The sequence below is a fragment of the Taeniopygia guttata genome, chromosome 2 (assembly GCF_048771995.1).
Source record: "Taeniopygia guttata chromosome 2, bTaeGut7.mat, whole genome shotgun sequence".
NCBI lineage: Eukaryota > Metazoa > Chordata > Aves > Passeriformes > Estrildidae > Taeniopygia > Taeniopygia guttata.
In genome coordinates, this window is record NC_133026.1 from 49,462,450 (window position 1) to 49,482,869 (window position 20,420).

The window sequence follows — 20,420 nt, forward strand, 5'->3', positions numbered from 1 at the left end:
ATCACGGTAAAGATAAATTAAGACCAGAACAAATCCACTCAGGCATTGAAGTGTAAACAGACAATGCTGGGAAATCTGTATTTCCATCTGTTTTCACTAACCCCCCCAAAACGACCCCAAAATGAACCCGGTGTTTCCAGTGACTGGTGCACAGCACCATTAGCACAACTGCTCCTCCACACGTCCCTCACCAGCACCTTCTCAAAGAAAAACACAGTTCCTCTTCTTCTCTGCCATTTGTTTAAGATGCATCTTTCAATACTTGCCTCTCAGAGCCAGCCACTAGAGCCAGCAATGCACTGAACTTCACCATGTTTAATTGTCCTCTACAGGAGGCAGGACATTCTATCACCTGTACAAAAAGTGAAAAACTAGTTTTGAAAAAGTAAGGTACTCCAGCAGTCACTGTCAAGATTCTGTTACATCCACCCTGTCACATGAAAGCTATCAGCACTCTGTAGGGTTGACACTGGTAAGACTGGGTTTGCACACAGAAAACACTAGAATGTGACTTTGCTGAAAGTTCTGAAGTTTATTCCATGTTCATTTACCAATAAACTCCATGAAAGTGTTCTATAGGTATATATTTAATCTGAAGAAAAGAAAAAGTAGATATGAACTACAGTTTAGATATGAACTACACTTACAGAGCTGTATTGGATAGGTGGTCATTCAAATTTAGGATGTAACTTCACAGACATCTGAAGTAATCTCATTATCCAATAAGTCTTACAATGTAGGACTCTAACTAAAATACAGTAAGGGTCAGTATTTAGGCCACTTACTTCCGTGAGTGCAGACTTTCCTACATGTTCCCTGCTATTCTTGGCACCAACTTACACATCACTGAACTGCCACACCTATACCAGTAAATTGGGCATGTCTGGGATATTCCTAGGCACTCAGGCCAACCAATGTGGAGGTGCCTGCACCTGTGCTAATAAATTCTCTCATTCTCCAAGCAGGCTGGCTGCACATAAACAGCTTCCAAGAATGTGTCAGCTCCAAAATAATGTTCAGAATTCCTTGGAAGTGCTCTGCTTGGCACAGGCCAGCATTGTGCCAGCCAGCATCTCAGTTTACTGACAATAAATAATCACATTCCTTTGCCTGGGTCCTGGTTAACTTACTGCCACAAATGCTGCCTGAATCCTCCCACCATGGAGTGTCCAAATATGCTTGATATGCCAGAAGGACAGGATGCTATCCAGAAGGATCCCCTTACTTTGCTGTGGTGGTTTCACCTGAAGCACTGTGTCCAGCTCTGGAATCTTGCTCCTTTTTTGGAGCACAAGAAAGACATGGACCTGTCACAGCAAAGCCAGAGGAGGGCAACAGGAACGATGGCAGGACTAAAACATCTCCCTTTTGATGAAAAGCTGAGAGAGTGGGAATTTCTCAGCCTGGAGAAATCTCCAGGGTCACTTATTACAGCCTTTTAACATATGAAGGGGTCTTGTAAGAAAGATGGAGAGAGAATTTTTACCAAGGCTGGTAGTGACAGAACAAGGGTTAACAGAGAACTAAGAAGCAGGTCCCTGAAAAAAAAAGAGAAAAGGCAAAAAAAGAGAAGTCATCCAGACAGACACTCAAAATCATTGCAGCAAAACAAGCGAGCAATACAGCAATCAATAGTATTTATATTACTGTGACTTACCATATTTCATTAACTTAGAAGAATTCAGTAGTATTGAAGTGGAACATTTTCACATCAAACTTTTTATCATCTTTCTACAACAATGACTGAAAATTATTGAGAGGTATTTTAAAATAAGCATCATAATAGATGACTCTCACGCTGAGCAAAAAAAATGACAAGTTCTACAAGTGTCTCTCTTGCTCTAAATTGTTTTTAGATTTAGGTGAAATGCAAATCATTTAGGTGAAATGCAATCAGGATGGATATTTTAAGCATCGTTTTGAGGTTCACTGAAGTGATTTAAATGAAGATTTTGTGCAAGGCAGCATCATGTGAAAGTTCAGCTATTATGCAAACAAGATAACCGAGGCTGACAAGAAAACTACCAGAAAAATAATTCAAAAGACCCGCATGACACTGTGCCATTTTAAATCTTACATTTTTAGCTCAAATTTACTCTTTGACTTCTTGCTGTGAATTTGTGGTTTTCCCAGCTGCCTGCCTGTGTCAGCTCATAGCCTGTGAAAGGCCAAGTAGGTCGACATTTACTTTTGAGACTGTAATACGTTTCAACAGCAGAAGTTAGACCCTATAGAGCTTAGTCTGACATGTCTTATCATTTTCATGATTTTTGTGGAAGAACATTGGCTTTTTTCTTTTTTGATATTTACTGTTGAATATGCCTCTTCTAAGGCTAACAGCTGTGCCTCACATAATGTGCAAAATGAGGTACAGGATTACTGGTGTCTAGGCTACCTTTTAAAGGAGAAAATTACAGTGCTATTTAAGGAGAGATTTCCACAGCCCACCACTTAATGATGCTGGAGAACACAGGTGCAACCTGTGAAGATGTTAAGGTAGCCACTGGCAACTTAAACCAACAGGAAAGACACTCACTGAATGCTCCTGAAGAGAAGCATATTTAAGAACTATAATTGTCTGCTTGTTCCTGGGCATGCAGGTCTACCAGCAGTGATGCTAACACCTCATCAGGACATGAAAGCACAGCATGCAGAAAATGCAATCCACTTTCAAACAACCTGAGTGCACCAATACCTGCATTTTTCTGCAACACAGCAGATGTTATCAGGTAAAAATGCCTTTTAACCAGAAACTACACCATAGGTGCTCTGTGAGGCCTCGTGCTTTCTGGACCCTTCAGTGTGTCCCATGACTAGGGATTTGCATGGCCAATTTCTCACAATCAGACAAGCTGCAAGAGACCTGTGCCATTCACTTTTCTATGCATCTAACCCATAGATGACCCTATAATGGGGAGGTGTTCCACCTGCCTTCTGCCTAGAGACCCTCCTGGCAAAGAGAAGAGTGTTCCTGTTATTAACTTAGATAAGGAATGAGCACTCAGCAAAAGGCAGCAGCGCTCTTACCAGTAGTGCTTAGCCCAGAAGATTTTCAGCTTCATATGATCACTCCCACAGATAACCAGCCCTTTAGAGAGCAGGAAGGAATCCCCTGGAAGAGCTGCACAGCTGGCACACTCTTCCAAGTGCCCAGTACATTTGACAATTGCATGGAGCTGGCAGCACAGCTGTCTGGGATGAATCACTCGGCTGCTTGGTGTGCCATTTGCAGCTCTGTATTCACTGTGCCATTCTGTGCAACCCTAATCTAGGAAGACAGGCACAGCCGTGTTGGTTTGAAGACAGATCAGACCATGGTCCTTTGCCAAGGTCCTGTTTGTCGAGTCTGACATGCCTAAGATCCATCAGGCTACCAGTGTTGTAAGAACCCACACAATGAACTGACAAATCAGCAGATTTCTCAGTCAGGCAGTCCTTGGCTGAACAGGGATCACAGGGGTTCTGCCTTCCAGGCTTTCCTCCCTCAAATAAGTAAAAACAAACCCACCTCACCTATATTTGTAGCATTTGCATTTCCCTTTCTACTGTCTGGCAGGACATTGGTATTTGGCACTTTTGACTGCCTAGCAAAATCTCATTTTTCAGTTGGTTGACCTGGAGAGATAGAAACCACATAAACCATAAAATTAACCACGAAAGAAAAAGCATTTAATTCGGTATTTCACAATCCAGCAGACAAAAGCAATACTGACACTACTTCCCCATTTTACATGCTCACTTTTTCTGCAAGCTACTTTAACCAGTTTTGCAATGGCCTAGTCTGTCATGAAGTACTTTTTTACCTTGACAGGCTGCTGTCAGTTGGAAAACCTCCAACATAAATCAGAAAAAAATGGATTACAATAGCCACTCTTATAAACTCAGAGGACAAAGACAGTAAATATTTCACACACCAAGATGATATTCAAATCAAGGGCTGTGTTAAACAGTGAACAAGATTCTAAATAAAAATCTTTCCTACTCTTAATTTTTCCCACTGAGAACATTGAGTGTACAATCTGATTATGTGCTATCATCAAATTATCAATGGTAATCAAACTAATATTTATATCAATACCAAAACCAGGCAGGATTGAGACCACAATTTTGGCAGAATCCACAGCTTTAACTTTGTTTAGATCACGTCCCATTCCATTCTAGTGATATGCCAAGTAAGTTAAAAAACTGCTCCTTTTATCAGCTGCTGTATTTTCAAGATAACTTGTGTGGCAGCTGAGTTGAGGCAGGGCACTGACTTCTAGGCTGTAACTTATGAATGTAGAAGACAGCAGGCCTTTTAATATGTTTTATTTTTTCAACCTACAGACCACTTACAAATGCCAAATAGCAACTGATGCAACAGTAGACTTCCAGAGGAATGCAACGTCCAAATCCTCTAAAATTGCAGTTTATAGTTTAAGCGTGCATTTCAAAACCTTGAAGATATTCCTTTATCATAAGCTACTGCTACTGTTTTACAGTGTAACCACCGCACACTGAACTTAGCAGTGCTTTATGCTTACAACCTACCAATTCAAGGCTCAAAAGTTTCGTAAAACTAAAATAACTGTCCCATAAAGCCTACGAGCAGCTGTAATTCGCCCAAGCATGGGGACAGACCAGCAATTCTAGCACCAAAAGCCCAGGTTTTAGCGCCGTCTTGTTGCATCTTTGATGTTCACCCGATAAAGCACGTGGACAACCATGGAAAAAAATTGCGTCGTGACGTCTTCCCGTGCAGTCACGGCGCTACCGGCGGGCTCGCTGCGCCACATCCCCGCTGGCCCCTGTGGGATCGCCAAGGGCGGCGCCTCCATCCCGCCGGTCCCGTTCCCGGCAGCATTTACCGACTCCCGCTCTCCCGCTGTGAGGATCCGAGCGGGCCAGGAGCGGCCTCACCTCCCGCCGCACGCGGCGCGCCCTCATAGGCTGCCGCGGGCCGCGGGCCCCGCCCCCCGGCGCCGGCCCGCCAATCCCGACGGGCGATGTGGCTGCACGCGCTCGGGGCGCTCCCGCCCCGTCCCTCCCGCCTCCCGCCCCCGGAGCGGCCGCGCGCTCCACGCGTGGCGGCCTGCGGTTGGCGGCGCCGCGGCGGCCAATGGCGGGGCGGCACCTCAGAGCGGCCGGGAACTTCTGCGCGCGGCGCCTCCGCAGCTTTCCCGCCGCCGCTCCGGCCGATGGCGCCCGTGCGCCGCCGCAGCGCTGCGGCCGCCGCCGCCGGGGGTCCCCCGGGGGCGCCGCGAAACCCGCGCACCCCGCGCACCCCGCGTCGGCGGCCCTCGTGACGATTGTTGATTGGCGACCGCGCCAAGCACGTGTTGAGGCGGCGGCCAATCAGCGCGCGTGGCGTGCCGTGGGGGGCGGGGCGAGCGGCGGGAGCGCGGCGCAGGGAGCGGACGGGCCGGGCCGGGAGCGGCGGCGGCGGCGGAATGAGGATGCGCGGGCTGTGGGTGCTGGTGCTGCTGCTGGGGCTGGCTCAGATCGCCCTCCTGGCGCGGGGAGCGGCGGCACAGGAGGAGGAGGATGGCGACGGAGGTGAGCGCGGGCAGGGCCGCGCCGGCAGCGCCTGCTGGGTCCCCCCGCGGGAGGCGGCGGCGCGGCCCCGGCGCTGGGCGCTGCGGGGAGCGAGCCCGGGCTGGCGGGACGCCGCTGGAGCTGGATGCTCCTCGCAGGCCTCTGTGCAGGGCTCTGATCCCGTCCCCTGAAGACGCCGAGGTCTGTGCGAGCCGCTTATCCCGGCGCGGCTCGTCTGTCATGCGCCATGGGGCGGCTCTGCCTCGCCTCTCCCAGGCAGGGAGTTAACAGCTAGCTAACAATTAGCTATGTTGGCCATAACAATTAGCTAACAATAAGCTATGCTGGCAATCCCTGGCTTTTGAATCTCCAGCGAATTTGCGATTTCTTTATTCCGAGTCCTATCGGACAGACTGCGATTTCATTATGGGGAGAGGGACTCTTCATCAGGTACTGTGGTGATAAAAGGAGGAATAATGGATGCAGATTGAAAGAGGAGAAATTTTATTCCTCGGTATGAGGAAGAAATGCTTTACTCTGAGGGTGTGAGACACTGGCACAGGTTGCCCAGAGAGGTTGTGGGTACCCCAATCCCGGCAGTGTTCAAGACCACCAAGCAGTGGTCTAGTGGGAGGTGTCCCTTCCCGTGGCCGGGGAGTTGGGACTCTGAAATCTTTAAGGTCCCGTCCAAACCTTAGCATTCTGTGGTTCTGTGATTGAGCACTCTTTTCCTTACTCCTTTGTTCAGGGACTCTGTGCATTCTTCGTGTTTCAAACTGATTTGTTTTTCTCCTCACAGAAGGAAGGCCCATTGTTACCATCTTCTTGGTGCTCTTCCCATCGTCTTTGGGTTTCACTGACGTGTGTCTCCTCCTTTCCAAAATTAGCTGAAACAAAGCTGCTCAGGCTTATTGAGTATAGTGCCTGTATGTAGGAGGCAGACATTTGAAGGTGTTTCTTTTTTTGGTTTTAAGTTTCTTTCATGTGGAATTTGGTAAATTATACATCTTTCATATTTCCTACATGAACACTGCTGTATTTTAAGTATTAGAGGGCTTTTGGCGAGACTGAATTATGGATGACCTTCTGAACTCATGTCCTGCAAATTCTTGCTTGGCAAACAGACACTAAAACTTGCAGAAATGCACTTAGATCAGTTACCCTATTTGTGTAATTGACTGTATGATATGTAGGATAAGGATGAAGAGATTAGTTTTAAATTATATGGCATCTGCAGTAAGGAGATGGAGACACGGAATCTTCCTATGGAACTCTTTTCTTTTTTTCTGTTGTAAACTGGAATACAATTTTTCTGTGGTTTGTTTTTTTTTTTTTTTTTTTCCCTGCTTTTAGCTAGAACATGGTTATGGTTTCTTTGTAACATGTGACAAAGCCTAGTACTGATTTCCCCTGCCGCCTTCAAAGGGTGAAGTAACACCTGTGATGTTACAGTGTTACCTGTGCCTGGCAGCAGTAGCTCAGCTTCTTCTGGCCTGGCTCTCATCGGTATTTCCCATGCTTGCTGTTTTTCTCATTATAGGAGTTCTCGGGATCAAAAGTACACAGTGATGGAAGTATCTCCTGCTGTGTGGAGCTGAACACTAATCCACTGCCCAACTTGAATAGTTTTCCAGGTTCTATTGTGTATCTTGAATTTGTATATAGATCATGAAACTAGGCTTTACAAAGCCTTTGCTTTAAAAATGCACGTGGTTGGGGATTTCAATTTTTGCCCTTGGAATGCAGACTTATGTGAAATGGATTAAATTTACTTTGCAACAAGGAAGTTATCTTATGCACATTAACTCTTGGGGAGATGAAAAGTTCTGAGCAAACCCAGCTTGTTGCACTGCATAATTTGGGAAATGAGGTTTGAGCAGGGCAGGGAGGCGAATGTGTTGGAAGTGAGGTTAGCCTGGATCTTGACCACTACACTCCTAGCATCCTGATTATGGGAAAGGAGGGATCATGCAGAGGATCCACCACAGAAAAGACTGAAGGGGGCTGATGATATTGAAAATCTTTCGAATGCCCTAGCAACACATCATGAGTCCTGAGTTCTGGGTTTATGAAAACTGAACTCATCCAATTAGGGAACAGTGTGCTCCTCAAAAAGAAACTTTCAGGCAGAATCCCAAAGTCATTGGTGTCTGGATGCAGCTCTTTTTTTTTGTACACGATCTGCTTTGTTTAAGAAAATGTTACTAGGCCGTATTTCTGATAAATGCTGACTGTCCAATTTCAGAGTAGCTGTCATACTAAAGAAGGCCTGCCAGCCAGCATTGTGTACTTCAAGTCTTAAGAAAAGTACCTTCTTGATCATGTTTATTGATTTGTGTAGTAATGTGTTGAAATTTGTGAATTTTTTTTTTTTTCCGTATGGGGGGTTATCCATATTTTACCAGAGGACAGGTTTTAGCCACAGCTGTCACAGCTGTTGGTTTGTCCACTGGCTTTGCAAGTCACTTTAAGAAACAAAGATACTTCAGTTTGAGGGCAGCTGTTTTATTTCATGATCTTACTAATGTATGTAAGTATTTACATTAGTATATACTGGCAGTATATACTTCTGCCACTTTAGGTGTCACAGTTAAACTGATTCTGTTCTCTTTAGATTGTAAATCTTCAATGTAAAGCAAAGTTTCTTGCTCTTAATAGGAAAAAAAAAAAGTCCTTCTTGCTTCCCTCGTGGTTGGGTCCCTGAAACAAGTCTTTCAGTCCCAACAGTAAAGGGGTGGCAGAGGTAGCTATGATAGCCCTAGGTGCTGGTGAAGCTGGAAGCTGCAGAAAGTAAGTCTACATGCTTAAGGACCGATATATAAGTGTGCTTGACTTCCTTTTTAGTGCACGCCCTCCTTAAGCCATTTGGGAAGAGGTGGAGTCCTGCTGCTGCAGTGCTGCTGTCCAGCCTCCATCTCCTGGGAGAAGGAAGTGGGTGTGTGTAATGTCCATGGCAATGTGTCACTGTCAGGGAAGTTTTACCTTCGCAGGCTGTACGGCCACTTACAGGGAAACATACAAAATTATTTCAGTGAGGGATGATGGATCTAATGGTTACATTTTCCACCAGTTCTGGATGTTTTTGCAGGTGATACCTTGTCCTTTCTGAAAAACAGGTGCCACTGTAGCTGCTGTGGTCTGTGTCTCTTGGGGGACGGTAGTGAGCAGAGCGAGTAGGAACAAGGGTCACATTGGTGGATAGTTTGAGGTGCAGGAGCAGAACTGGCCGGCTGGTTTTGCTTGCATTCCTTTGTGTCACAAAAAATCAGATCTGAAGCAATTTGCCAGGAATGCAGTGGCTGGGAATTCAGGCACAAGCCAGCCAGGGACAGCCTGGGGTGAAACATAGCCCTCAGAACTGCTGGCACCCATATAAGGCACAAGATTTGCCTGCTGAAGCCCCCTGAAATCCAACTGTTTCAGCGGGGCAGTCCTGCAGGTCTGTGAGGCATGGATTCACTCAGGGGTGAGAAAGTGCTGCAACACAGGAGGCATTGTCTGCTTGCAAATAGTGCTTTTAGCTGCCTCAAAGATCAGGTGAAACACTAGTACTTGATAAAGAAACTTAATCCAGCTGACTGCTGTTGTGTGATAAATGATCTCCTGTGATCTCTCCCCTCATCAGAAGCTTTAGTATTTTCATGCTACATAATTTTGACCTCTAATTAAAATCAACATATTTTCTCCAAGATCCTATATTGTTTCCTGAGGGCATATAAGCTTGTTTCTGTATACTTTCTTCTAAAATAAAAATAGCTATTGTAATTTAATGCCATCATTTTATCTATGGTGAGGTTGATCCTAATGTCTGCTGTTGGTATGAGAAAAGCGGGTTTTGTTTTGTTAGCTTTTTCATATCTGGATAGCACATATTTATCTTTCTTAACTTTCAACTTCCTGATGAAATCAGAATATTTTCAGAATACTGCTGCAGTAGCTCCTTCAGCTTAGTCAAAAGCCAGTGAAAGTTAAATAGAAAATAATTTTAAACAAGAAACCTTAATCCCTTTTTTCTTTTTTTTCAAGATTTTTTTTTTATCCTACTCCTGGGACTCCCACTGGTCGAAAGGGACTTAACTTCATTGTTTTACAGTTTTCATTTGGGATGAGATATTTTTATTACTTGTTCTGTAACTGAAATTCTTGTAAAGTCCTTCAGGAAGGTCTGGTTTCCTTGAAAGATAAGAGTTTTGTTATTTTAAATAGTTTAAAGGAACATGTGAAAGGTCAGATTTTGAAAAAACTATCTCAAATTCCAAGCCAACAAAGAATGAACCAGTAGAAATGTGCTGGCTTCAGCTTTCACATGCTAATTTTGCTTTGGTAATTTAACAAATCTTTCTTCTTTAAAAGCCTGTTCTGGACCAGTGGTTTTGATCTTAAAGGCCTCCCCAAAAGTTCTTTGAAAGAAGAAGCTTTCACTCCATTATATATTTTTTTTAGGAATACTACCAGGCTTCTGCAGTCAGTTACTTGATTTTACCCTCACTGCAGCCTGGTGCTGATCCAGAGCAGAGTGACTGATGCTCCTGTGAGTGGAAAGACTCCTCAATGAATAGCAGACCCTGAAACATCACTGTAACTGAAAGCAAGAGTGGCAGAGGTGGATGGAGCAGTCAGGAAAGAAGCAATTTTGAAGTGCTGCCTCCAAACCACCTTGATAGTAACAAAATTGTGACATTTGGGTTTATAGCAAGTGTGTCTGTTTATTAGACCTTCAGACAGGCGGCACATAGCTATTGTTGTGTTACAGGTCTCCTGAGTAGGGGTACAAGGGAAGCACTGGGAACAGATAACACCTGGTTTTTTGGTGCAAGACACTAACTTTTCCAACTTCAAGTTGGCTACACTTAAAGGACAGCTGCTCTGTTGCATGATGAAGGGGTTCTGTTTGAAGTTCAGGTATCATCTGTGTGCCCTTCTTGCCCAGCAAAACATGTCTCACTGCCCACATTTCAACAAGATGTCCATCAAACCTTGGTGGCAACTGTTGCACAGATTTGTGTGCATTAATTCTTCTTGTGTCCATTTTGTTAGTTCTCCCTGAAATGTGAAATACCTGTTGATACTTCACTGAAATATCAATATTGTTAGCTGGTGTGGCGTGGACAAATTTGAAATAGTCAAACTTCTGAGTCCAGGCTCTTTGCAAACTGAGATAGCTGTCGCTGTATGTGGAGCAGAAACTAACTCATGTGGGTACTTTTCTTAACCACAGGAAATATCTAATCCATCTTTCATCTAGTACTGTCACTTTAATGTTAAACTTGACACAATATAATCTGTGTTATATTCTTACCTTTCCAGAATCTGTTGCAAAAGAAGTTGACGATGATGATGATGACGATGAAGAGGATGATGAAGATGATGATGATTCTGTAGTTAAAGAAGAAAATGGTGTATTAGTCTTGAATGATGCAAACTTTGACACCTTCACTGCAGACAAGGATACTGTGCTGCTGGAGTTCTACGCACCATGGTGGGTTCACAGCAGCACCTCCATGGGTGCAGCATCAGAGGGCTTCTCTGCCAGGACAAGCTCCTAAAAAGTCAGCTTGGGTTGTCATTTTAAGTATGACAAAGGACTAACTTGTCTGCAGGAGATGCCCTGGACTCTGCTATAGTCCAGAAAAAAAGCTGGTTTTGGTGGTGGGAAAGAACCTTTTTTCCCACCCCTGTACCATGCAATAACCAACAGCCTGCTCCTGTTCCACAGATGCCTAGGGGAACACAAGCCTGATTCTATCTCTGTATTATGCCTGTCAGGGAACATAAATGGTCCCAGTGAGGCCCAGAAAAGTCATGCAGTGTGGTCTTGCAGCCTGCTATCGTCCTGTACCAGTGCTGGACCACTGAGAACGTGTGTACTTACTCATCTAGATGGAGTAATGAAGGCTTCCCTTGCAGGGGAATTGCCAGAAGGTTTTCCTTTCCAAATTCACGTTTCTGTCCTTGCCAGAAGGGTGTGGTGTGGTTAGGGACACAGCTTGTTTGTATTATCAATTTAAGATGCCTCATGCATCTACCTAATGATGACAGTTCTGCTGGCATCCCAGGGTATACAGCACCACTGGTCTGCTCCCGGGAGCTACAATGGACTTACTTGCATATAACCAAGACAAAGGATTTAGGCCAGGATGTATCTTCTCTTGCATTCTTATGTTCAGAAACATTAGGGATGGTTACTGGGGGGAAAAAAGAGTAGAAGATATTTTCAGTAGTGTTGCTGAGTTAGTATTGCAGCCAGAATCTCTTTTCCTTTGTGGCTCAGTGATACAAAAATTACTTACTCATTGGTCCTTCTCCAGCCTTTGAACAGAGGGGAGAATATGATCTTGCTTGAGGTGGAGTTGCATTTTAACTTGTGCCATTCTTGTCACAGAGAATCCTATCCCTGCTTGGCTGTAGGCACTAATTCTGCAGCTGTAGTTTGCCTACATTAAAGCTAAACATGAAGTTCAATTTATCTGATCAGAAGGATGTGTGTCAGCATAGACTAAACACCTCTCCTATTTTTCTACTCCCCCTCCTGCCAGCTGAGACGCTAAGGAGCACAGGCTATCTGCCAGACACTTCTTTCGCTTTTCCTATATTTTCCTGGTTTCTTCTTTAGCTTGTCAGGCTATATTTAGCATTTATTATGCTGATATCCTTGGTCATGCCTGCTTTTGCAGCAGGAGCCTCTGTTCTCCCCAGAGAGTTCTGGTGTGGCCAGAGAGGGAGCAGATGCTATGTTACCGTGGTGGGTGGGAGATTGCATTAGGCCAACTTAACTGCTGGTTCATTTTTCTGTACTTCAATTTAGGGTGCTAGGGAGAGAATATGAACCTTGGTTAGGGAGAAGCTGTAGTTGAATTGAGACCATATTTGTCAGGTGTGGGGCAGGGGTGGAGGAAGGAAGGAACATAGTTCAAGGTTTACAACTTTGTTGTAAAAACAGTTGTTGAATTTTTTTGTAGTGGTTTTATAAAGCATATGACAATACATTCCACATTGAATGAAAATTAAGAAAAAAAAAATGTTTTGATGTGAACATATAGTACATTAGCTACGGTTGCTCTCCATCTCTCCATGATCTGAACATGTAGCAAGACAAACATTTCTGTGCTGATGATGTGAACGTCTGCCAGAAGGCATCCTGGAAATACAGAGCAGCAGAGCGCCTCTGCATGTCTGTCATGCATTTACATACATGCATTGTGTCTTCCTCTAACAGGTGCGGGCATTGCAAGCAGTTTGCTCCTGAGTATGAAAAGATAGCCAAAACTCTGAAGGAAAATGACCCTCCTATTCCTGTAGCCAAAATAGATGCTACTGCAGCCACATCACTATCAAGTCGTTTTGATGTCAGTGGCTACCCAACCATCAAAATCCTGAAAAAAGGCCAAGCTGTTGACTATGATGGGTCTCGGACAGAAGATGGTAAGCACCAGTCCTTTGCAGTTCCCTGTAAGAAAACAAAGTAGCATATGAGCTTGTTTCTTACTGTCTGGCTGTTTTGAAAGACTCTGATCTCAAATTAAAACAAATAATATTATGAATGCTGAAATCTTCCCCGTTTTCTTAACAGGCTGCATGCTAGAGGACAGTTTTGCAGGTGGTGGGTAGTGCTGTTACTGACAGAAGGTTTCTAGAAATATGGCTTGTCTGGAAGAGGAGACAGTCTCATATTTGCTGACGGATCAGCCAATAAACATTTGAGCTATATATTGACTGTATAGAAACCCATTTGTATTTTGCTTAATTATTATGCCCAGCTCTAGTCAGAGGGGGAAAAACTACCTTTTCTGTTTGTTTTGAGATGGAATTTTCATCTCTTTTGAGATGGAATTCAGTGCTGCAAAGTACGCATCTGTGCTCTGCATAAGACACTCTATGGGGTGAAGAGAAGACTTTCTTGGTAATGCCAACAAGGCAATAGGGGATAAAGGAGCTTGATTAAGAAAAGTGTTTTCATGTCAGTTTGATGTGTAAGCATTGGTCCAATACTCTGCCTGCCGCTCTGTTTTCAAATTCTTGTATTTGACATGCTACTGGTATGATAAAATGCATGCTTGCTAATTGGGTTATTGAACTGTATTTCAGCTATTGTGGCCAAAGTCAGGGAGGTTTCTGATCCCAACTGGACCCCTCCACCTGAAGCTACTCTGGTATTGACCCAGGATAATTTTGATGAAGTTGTGAACGATGCTGACATAATCCTGGTGGAGTTTTATGCTCCATGGTAAGTAAGAAGGCAGTTACCTGTATTTGTCTAGCACAGATGGCCTGAATACACTTGGTGAACCTGTCTTCTGTTGTTATGCCTCGTTACACACCTTTGCCTCGTGCAAAGCTCTGGTATACCTCATTTCTAATCTGCACCTGGGATCACGTTGCAAATCACTAGCAGACTAGACTGGATCTATGTCTCAGCAAGGGGTGATGTCCAAATCTTCACTGGAGGTTCACAATATTTATTAATTTGGGAGCACACTGAGGTACTGAAAACCAAAGGGAATTGGTCCTTAGCTTAAAAATGGCCTCTAAAAATGAAGCTACCTATAGTAGTGTGAGGCCAGGCACAGAGGCCAGCTTCAGGTTGCAGAGACACATCTTCCTAGGCTGAAGTGTACTCTGTAGATTCAGTGATCCCATTTCTGCATTCTGGAAGTCTTAACTCTTCTGCTCCAGGGGTAGAAAGTACCTGGCAGGCTTAATGGCTTGTAAGAAGTGGCCTCTGCTCTCCCTCCCTAGGTGTGGACACTGCAAGAGGCTTGCTCCAGAATACGAGAAGGCTGCCCAGGAGCTCAGCAAGCGCACACCTCCCATCCCCCTGGCTAAAGTGGACGCCACGGCTGAAACAGAGCTTGCAAAGAAGTTTGATGTTACTGGCTACCCAACTCTCAAAATCTTCCGCAAGGGCAAACCTTATGACTACAGTGGTCCGCGGGAAAAATATGGTACTTAGGCTTTTTCTTATTTTCTGAGGGCTTGGCCACAAATATTTTGACTTATCTGTAGGACTTGCAGACTTGTTAATGTCCTAGCAGCAGTAGCTGGGGAAAACTGAAAAATTCTGTTCTCATACCTACACAGGATATTTAGATTTGTCTCTAGTCTTCATAACATCTTTTGGTGGTAGTATCAGCTCCTTTCCATATAAAGTAAGTTAAATACACATGGTGAAGCAGTGACAGTATGGGTAAATGGGCAGGTTTTAATTATACTGGAATGCACCTTGAGGGCTGGCAAAAATACTCAATATTAAGTTTTAATTAGACTTAAGACTATTCAAGTAGCACTTCGGCTCATAACAGGATCAGGAGACAGTGAAGGATATGGAATTTCAGAAAGGAGCGTTGCTTGCAAGGTCAACCGATATTCATGGATTATGTGCTTGATCGCCTCTTCTGAAACCAGCCTGAAAGGAAATAATCAGAAATGCAGCTTTAAAAGCTTGGACTGAAATCTTGCTGATTTGGTCTTCAGGTTATTGTGGGAGGGCTGCATAGGAGGAAAGGTGTTCATGGGAAATGTGACATTAAATGTTTTAGATGGAATGCCCAAATCTTTCGGTTCACTAAATGTTCTAAGCAACTTTTTTGGGGGCGGGTTTTTCTCACAGGTATTGTCGACTACATGATTGAACAGGCTGGTCCTCCATCCAAACAGATTCAGGCTACCAAGCAGGTACAAGAATTTCTGAAGGATGGGGATGATGTCATCATCATTGGTGTCTTTAGTGGAGAGAATGACAAAACCTATCAGCTCTATCAGGAAGCAGGTAAAGAATGTTTTAAAATATTAATGGAACATATGTTTTGTTGGGATTCTGCCTAGGACTTTGGGCATAGGGAGATCATTTCTGCTCCTAGTACAGTAGGGAGGATTGGAGAGGAGAAGAAGTAGTAGGAGGAAGGGTGGTGATCTACTTGTACTCAAAAAATAAGTTCACACCAGATTCTGAGGCTGTAACTAAAGTGTCAGCCAGTCACAGAATATATCTCTGCTTGGTAATTGTGTCCCTAAAAACATTTGGACTAGAGAGGAAGGAAAATTCTTTCCTGAGGAACAAACCACAATTTCTTGGCTTAAAGCCTGGATATGTTTGCTGTCTGTTACTCTTGTTTCATGTCTGGCAGCCCAGAGTCAGTTGTCACCAAACTCATTTGGGATGAGAGGCCTGGAGAAAGGATCATCATCCACTTCTGGGTCAATTTAGTTAGACCGTTCCTGGCAACCTGTCTATGTCTGATTCTGAGGCTGCTGTCATAGTTGGATTAGGAGCTGATTTGTTTGCTTCAGTTTGGCAAGATACAGAACTGTTTCTCAGGCTGCCCCAAAGCAAACAGTTAGGCTAGCTGACTTATTTGGGAGGAAGCCAAGACGTAAGAGATTGACAAAAGAATAACTGTTTTGCTGTATATGTTTTAGAAGCTGTTTAAGTTGTTTGAGTGTGTAGAATAACTTGCCAAGTGGATGGGCTGTTAAACAGCATTCAAATAGTGCTGCTGGAATTGTATGTATATTCACATGCTTTCTCACCCCTGGATGAGAGCTGTTGTCTATGACTGGATTGTTCTGTGTCACTTGGAGAACAGGAGTGTTTCCTTGCAGTTACAGTCTCAAGATCTCAGTTACAGGCTGTCAGTTCACTTTCTAATGACTTTTCCTTCACCCTAACCTTAATTTTTCAGCTAATGGTTTGAGAGAAGATTATAAATTCCATCACACCTTCAGCAACGAGATTGGAAAACTACTGAAAGTTTCTCCAGGAAAACTGGTTGTCATGCAGCCAGAAAAATTTCAGTCGAAGCACGAGCCCAAGATGCATGTTCTGAATCTTAAAGTGAGTAGATGGTCCAGAGCTAAAATGTTTGTGTGTGGGATTGAAGGTCCTCTTTCTCTGTAATTATGATCAGTTGGCATCTTCCTGTTGGAAGTGTTCCCACTAGGTATTTGAGCCAACGTGTTTGTCCACTGAAACTGTACTTCTTTTTCAAGAGGACTTTATGAAATTAGTCCAGATGTTGTGTTTTCAAATAATAATTTGTCCATACAATATTTGGTGCTCAAAGGTTTGAAGAAAATGTGGTGACAGCCTTGTTTTTATAACATGTCCTTCCCACTTTCGCATTCATGCGTGTTCCAGTATTGTTTTTTTAGTAGTGTGTAGCAGAAATGCTGCTTAAATCTGTTTGCTTGAACTTTTTTCACTATTTCTTTACAGGACTCTATGGATGGATCTGAGATTAAAGAGCACGTGCTAAAACATGCTTTGCCTCTAGTTGGTCATCGCAAGCCTTCCAACGATGCCAAGAGATACTCCAAGCGTCCTTTAGTGGTTGTCTACTACTCCGTGGACTTCGGTTTCGACTACCGTGTTGGTAGGTTTGCTACAATTACCCTTCCTTCACTTTGAGAGGAAGCAGGCACTAAATAACTAAAAATTACCAAATCTGTCCTGTTCTGTTTTTTCAGCTACTCAGTACTGGAGGAGCAAAGTCCTGGAAGTGGCTAAAGACTTCCCTGAATACGTGTTTGCTGTTTCTGATGAGGAAGATTATTCTTCCGAAATAAAAGATTTGGGTCTGCTTGAGAGTGGAGAGGATGTCAATGCTGCCATTCTGGATGAAGGTGGCAAGAAGTACGCCATGGAGCCAGAAGAGTTTGACTCTGACGTGCTCAGGCAGTTCGTGGTGGCGTTCAAAAAAGGTGCAGTTTCTAACATAGGGTTCTCTAAGCTGTTTTGTTTACGCTTCCAAGAGTTGTTTCCCGAGGCAATGGCTCCAGTAAACAGAGCCTGTTTTACAAGCCTAAAATGTTCCTGTGGATTTAAAGTATGAGCTGGTCATTAATATTTGGGACTACTATATTAAATCATTATTACTTTGTGGATGGACAGCCATAAAAAGAGAAGGGTTCTAGGGAATTGCAAAAACCCCCTGTTGCCCATATTTCACGAGGTTATTGGGCCACAAGGTCACCAGTTAACTAGCCTGTGTTTCATGCTGAGGCAAGTTCATTTGCTAGTGCAGTGATTTTCCCTGGCAGGAGGATGTACTTCTGCCCTTTCTCAGAGGAGATTGTAAGGGGTGCTCTTACCACATTCTAATGGTGTTGTGTGTTTTGCTTCCTTCTAGGAAAACTGAAGCCAATTGTGAAGTCCCAGCCAGTGCCAAAAAATAACAAAGGGCCTGTAAAAGTGGTAGTGGGTAAAACTTTTGATTCCATAGTGATGGATCCAAAGAATGATGTTCTCATAGAGTTCTATGCCCCATGGTGTGGACACTGCAAGAAACTAGAACCAGAGTATAATGAGCTAGGCAAAAAATACAAGAATGAGAAAAATCTGATTATAGCCAAGATGGATGCTACTGCCAACGACGTGACGAATGACCACTACAAAGTGGAGGGATTCCCCACAATCTACTTTGCTCCAAAGGACAAGAAGAACAACCCGATTAAATTTGAAGGCGGGGACAGAGATTTAGAGCATTTGAGCAAATTTATAGAGGAGCATGCAACAACACTCTCCAGAACAAAAGAAGAGCTTTAGATAAGATGAGATGAGGGTGGAGAAGAAAAGTTGTTTGTACAATGTAGTTAAAATCAAGTTACTGACAAAACTTGGTGAGAGAAGAATTAAGCAGTTTTGAGCAAAGAGATTCTTGAGCAGTAAAGTAATTTCAGTATCTTTTTTTTTATATGGCAGATGAGTTTTTTTTCTGGACACTGAACTTAATACTCTAATATGAATGTCTTATGTTAGTTACAGTTTTGATCTTTGGAGAAAAATACATCCTTTATTTTTTGTGACTATCTCGAGCTTTGTTCTTTGACTCCAATGCAGCTGTTTTTATGTTAAAAGATACTACCAAAAAGAGAGAAGCTGATCCCTCAGACAAGCAGATTTCTCTTATTGTTGTGGTTACTGGGGGGGGAGCAGTCTTTTCCGCTAGTCTTTTCTGTTATGTTTCTTTGTACCTATTTATGTGACTCTATCACTGTATTCATAGCTTAGGATAAGAATGGAGGTTTTCTAAAGTGCAGATGAATTATTTGGTCCTACTGAGATAAGACACAGGGACTTGCTTACTAAATATGCTCTAGACCTGTTTTTAGCTTTGTGCCTCTCTATAGAGAGGGTGATGCTAAAACAGCAAGTTTTTCTAATGTACCTCTCTTTACTAGTCCTTATTGACCCATTTATATCTTAGTCTTCCTGAATATGTTTTGGAGTAAGTGGAGTATGGCAGAAAAAGAGCATCTAGTGGGTGGAGATGCTGGGATTCTGGTGTCAGATCTATGTGTTACTGGCTCCTTTCCTTTAGCAGAGAGGAAAGTTTGATAGTGATTCTTCTTTGGGCAAGCAGACTGAGACCTTCTAATGGCCTTTATTTCTCTATCAGGTATTGCAGGTATAAAGAATAATCACATCCTCTTTGTGCTCCCCTTGGGAGTATATGCATTTAAAAGTGAGTTTTTATCTTGAGTGGCCTGGTTTAGATATGTCAATACATTTATGGGCCATGTTGAGGTTGCAGACTTATGGGATCTGGAAGCTCTGGCTGCCTCTTTTCAAAGCTGTGATGCTGCAGTGTGTGCAACTTGAGTGTCCCTGAGACAGTTTTATTCACATTTCATTTTACAGGTAGTCAGTTCTTCTCCTAGCAGCACTGTTTTCTGTCTTGCAAAATATGACCAGTCTTCCTTCAGTAATTGCTTGTTGCATTTGTTTTTAGATTTTTTGGAGAATGTGCAAGTCTAAAACCAGTACCCAATTTTTTTAATTTTTTTTTTTTTTTTTTCTTCTTGGGAGATGCATTCTTCTGTGTAGCACGGATAAACCCATGTCCAGGAGGTGACTGTTTAGGTAGAGTCTGGGGACCCAAAAGGGGCTGCAGGGGGTACATAGTCCTTATACTTTCCTACTGCACTTGCCATTCCTATTGAAGGGGTGTCCTTCCCTTCTTCCTTAGAAGAGACTGACCCCCATTGTTGACAACCCATATGGCAAAGCATAACTATCAAATTTTTCTTGCAGAGGTGTATGGGACTGCAGGAAGGCTTTCCCTTAAGTAATAGTTTAGTTTAAGATCGTGAACAAAGCTCACCAGCAGATTATGTGAGTGGGACAGTATCAAATCTCCTGGGAGCGGTGGGGTGTGCCTGAATGCTATTCAGCTTCTATTCTTTATCAGCAAAAGCTGGGAAATGTTAAGCAAGTAAGTGTTAAAGCAGTGTCATCATTTACCTCAGGCCCTGGCATTGTCCATCTCCTCTTTTCACATTAGAGGGCTTTTTCTTTCTACTGTCCTTAAGTGGACAGATGGCTGTTAAGCTTAGGCAGTATTTTGTCTACAAGACACTTACCAGATAAAGTGCATTATCTTCCCATCTACTGTCATTTCTATTTGCAGCTCTTCTGTAGAGCCTTCAAAAGCTATAATCTATTCTAAATGTGTTGTGCAGGCGACAAAAGCAAGATCAGACTTTAGCTGAGGACCAGAAGTTATTTTTTTTTTCAGAAAATATACATATGGGTCAAGTAACAAGGTCTGCTCTGTCTACCAGTGTTATCAAGTCAGTTCTTCGAAGAAGTAGGCATAGGATTTTTAAATCAGTTCTTAAAACATAGTTCAGATTCTATGCCCAAGAAAATACCTCACACAATGCTGTGGGGAACCAAATTGCTCCTTGTTAGTTGATTGCAGACTTAAAGGGTTTTATTCCAAAACAGCTGCTGTCTAACTTAGAGGGGGATATGGATAAATACAGAACATGTAGAAGGGAGGGTGAAGGGTCCCTTATTGGTGGTGAAGGACTTCAGTCAGGGCCGAGGCACTATTCTTGGGACAGTAAGGGTTAAAGTTGAGCATCAGCATTTCTTGCCTCTCTTCTGAGAGGTGCTAAATTATTAA

The 20,420-nt window shown here is 43.4% G+C and overlaps 1 protein-coding gene across 2 annotated transcripts; it reads left to right on the forward strand.

The window, feature by feature from the left end:
• The first annotated feature begins 5,285 nt into the window (after positions 1-5,285).
• Positions 5,286-18,318, forward strand: PDIA4 (protein disulfide isomerase family A member 4). Of its 2 annotated transcripts, none has more exons than XM_030265282.4 (10): positions 5,286-5,535; positions 10,822-10,993; positions 12,731-12,936; positions 13,600-13,738; positions 14,228-14,373; positions 15,122-15,280; positions 16,194-16,345; positions 16,727-16,883; positions 16,978-17,211; positions 17,640-18,318. In XM_030265282.4, exons 1-10 carry the CDS (start codon positions 5,430-5,432, stop codon positions 18,053-18,055), a joined length of 1,887 nt encoding a protein of 628 aa, XP_030121142.2. In that variant the 5' UTR covers positions 5,286-5,429; the 3' UTR covers positions 18,056-18,318. The 2 variants fall into 2 exon arrangements, with proteins under 2 accessions (XP_030121142.2, XP_030121141.1); XM_030265281.3 differs by having other exon boundaries at positions 5,304-5,535; positions 14,251-14,456.
• Positions 18,319-20,420: the final 2,102 nt, after the last annotated feature.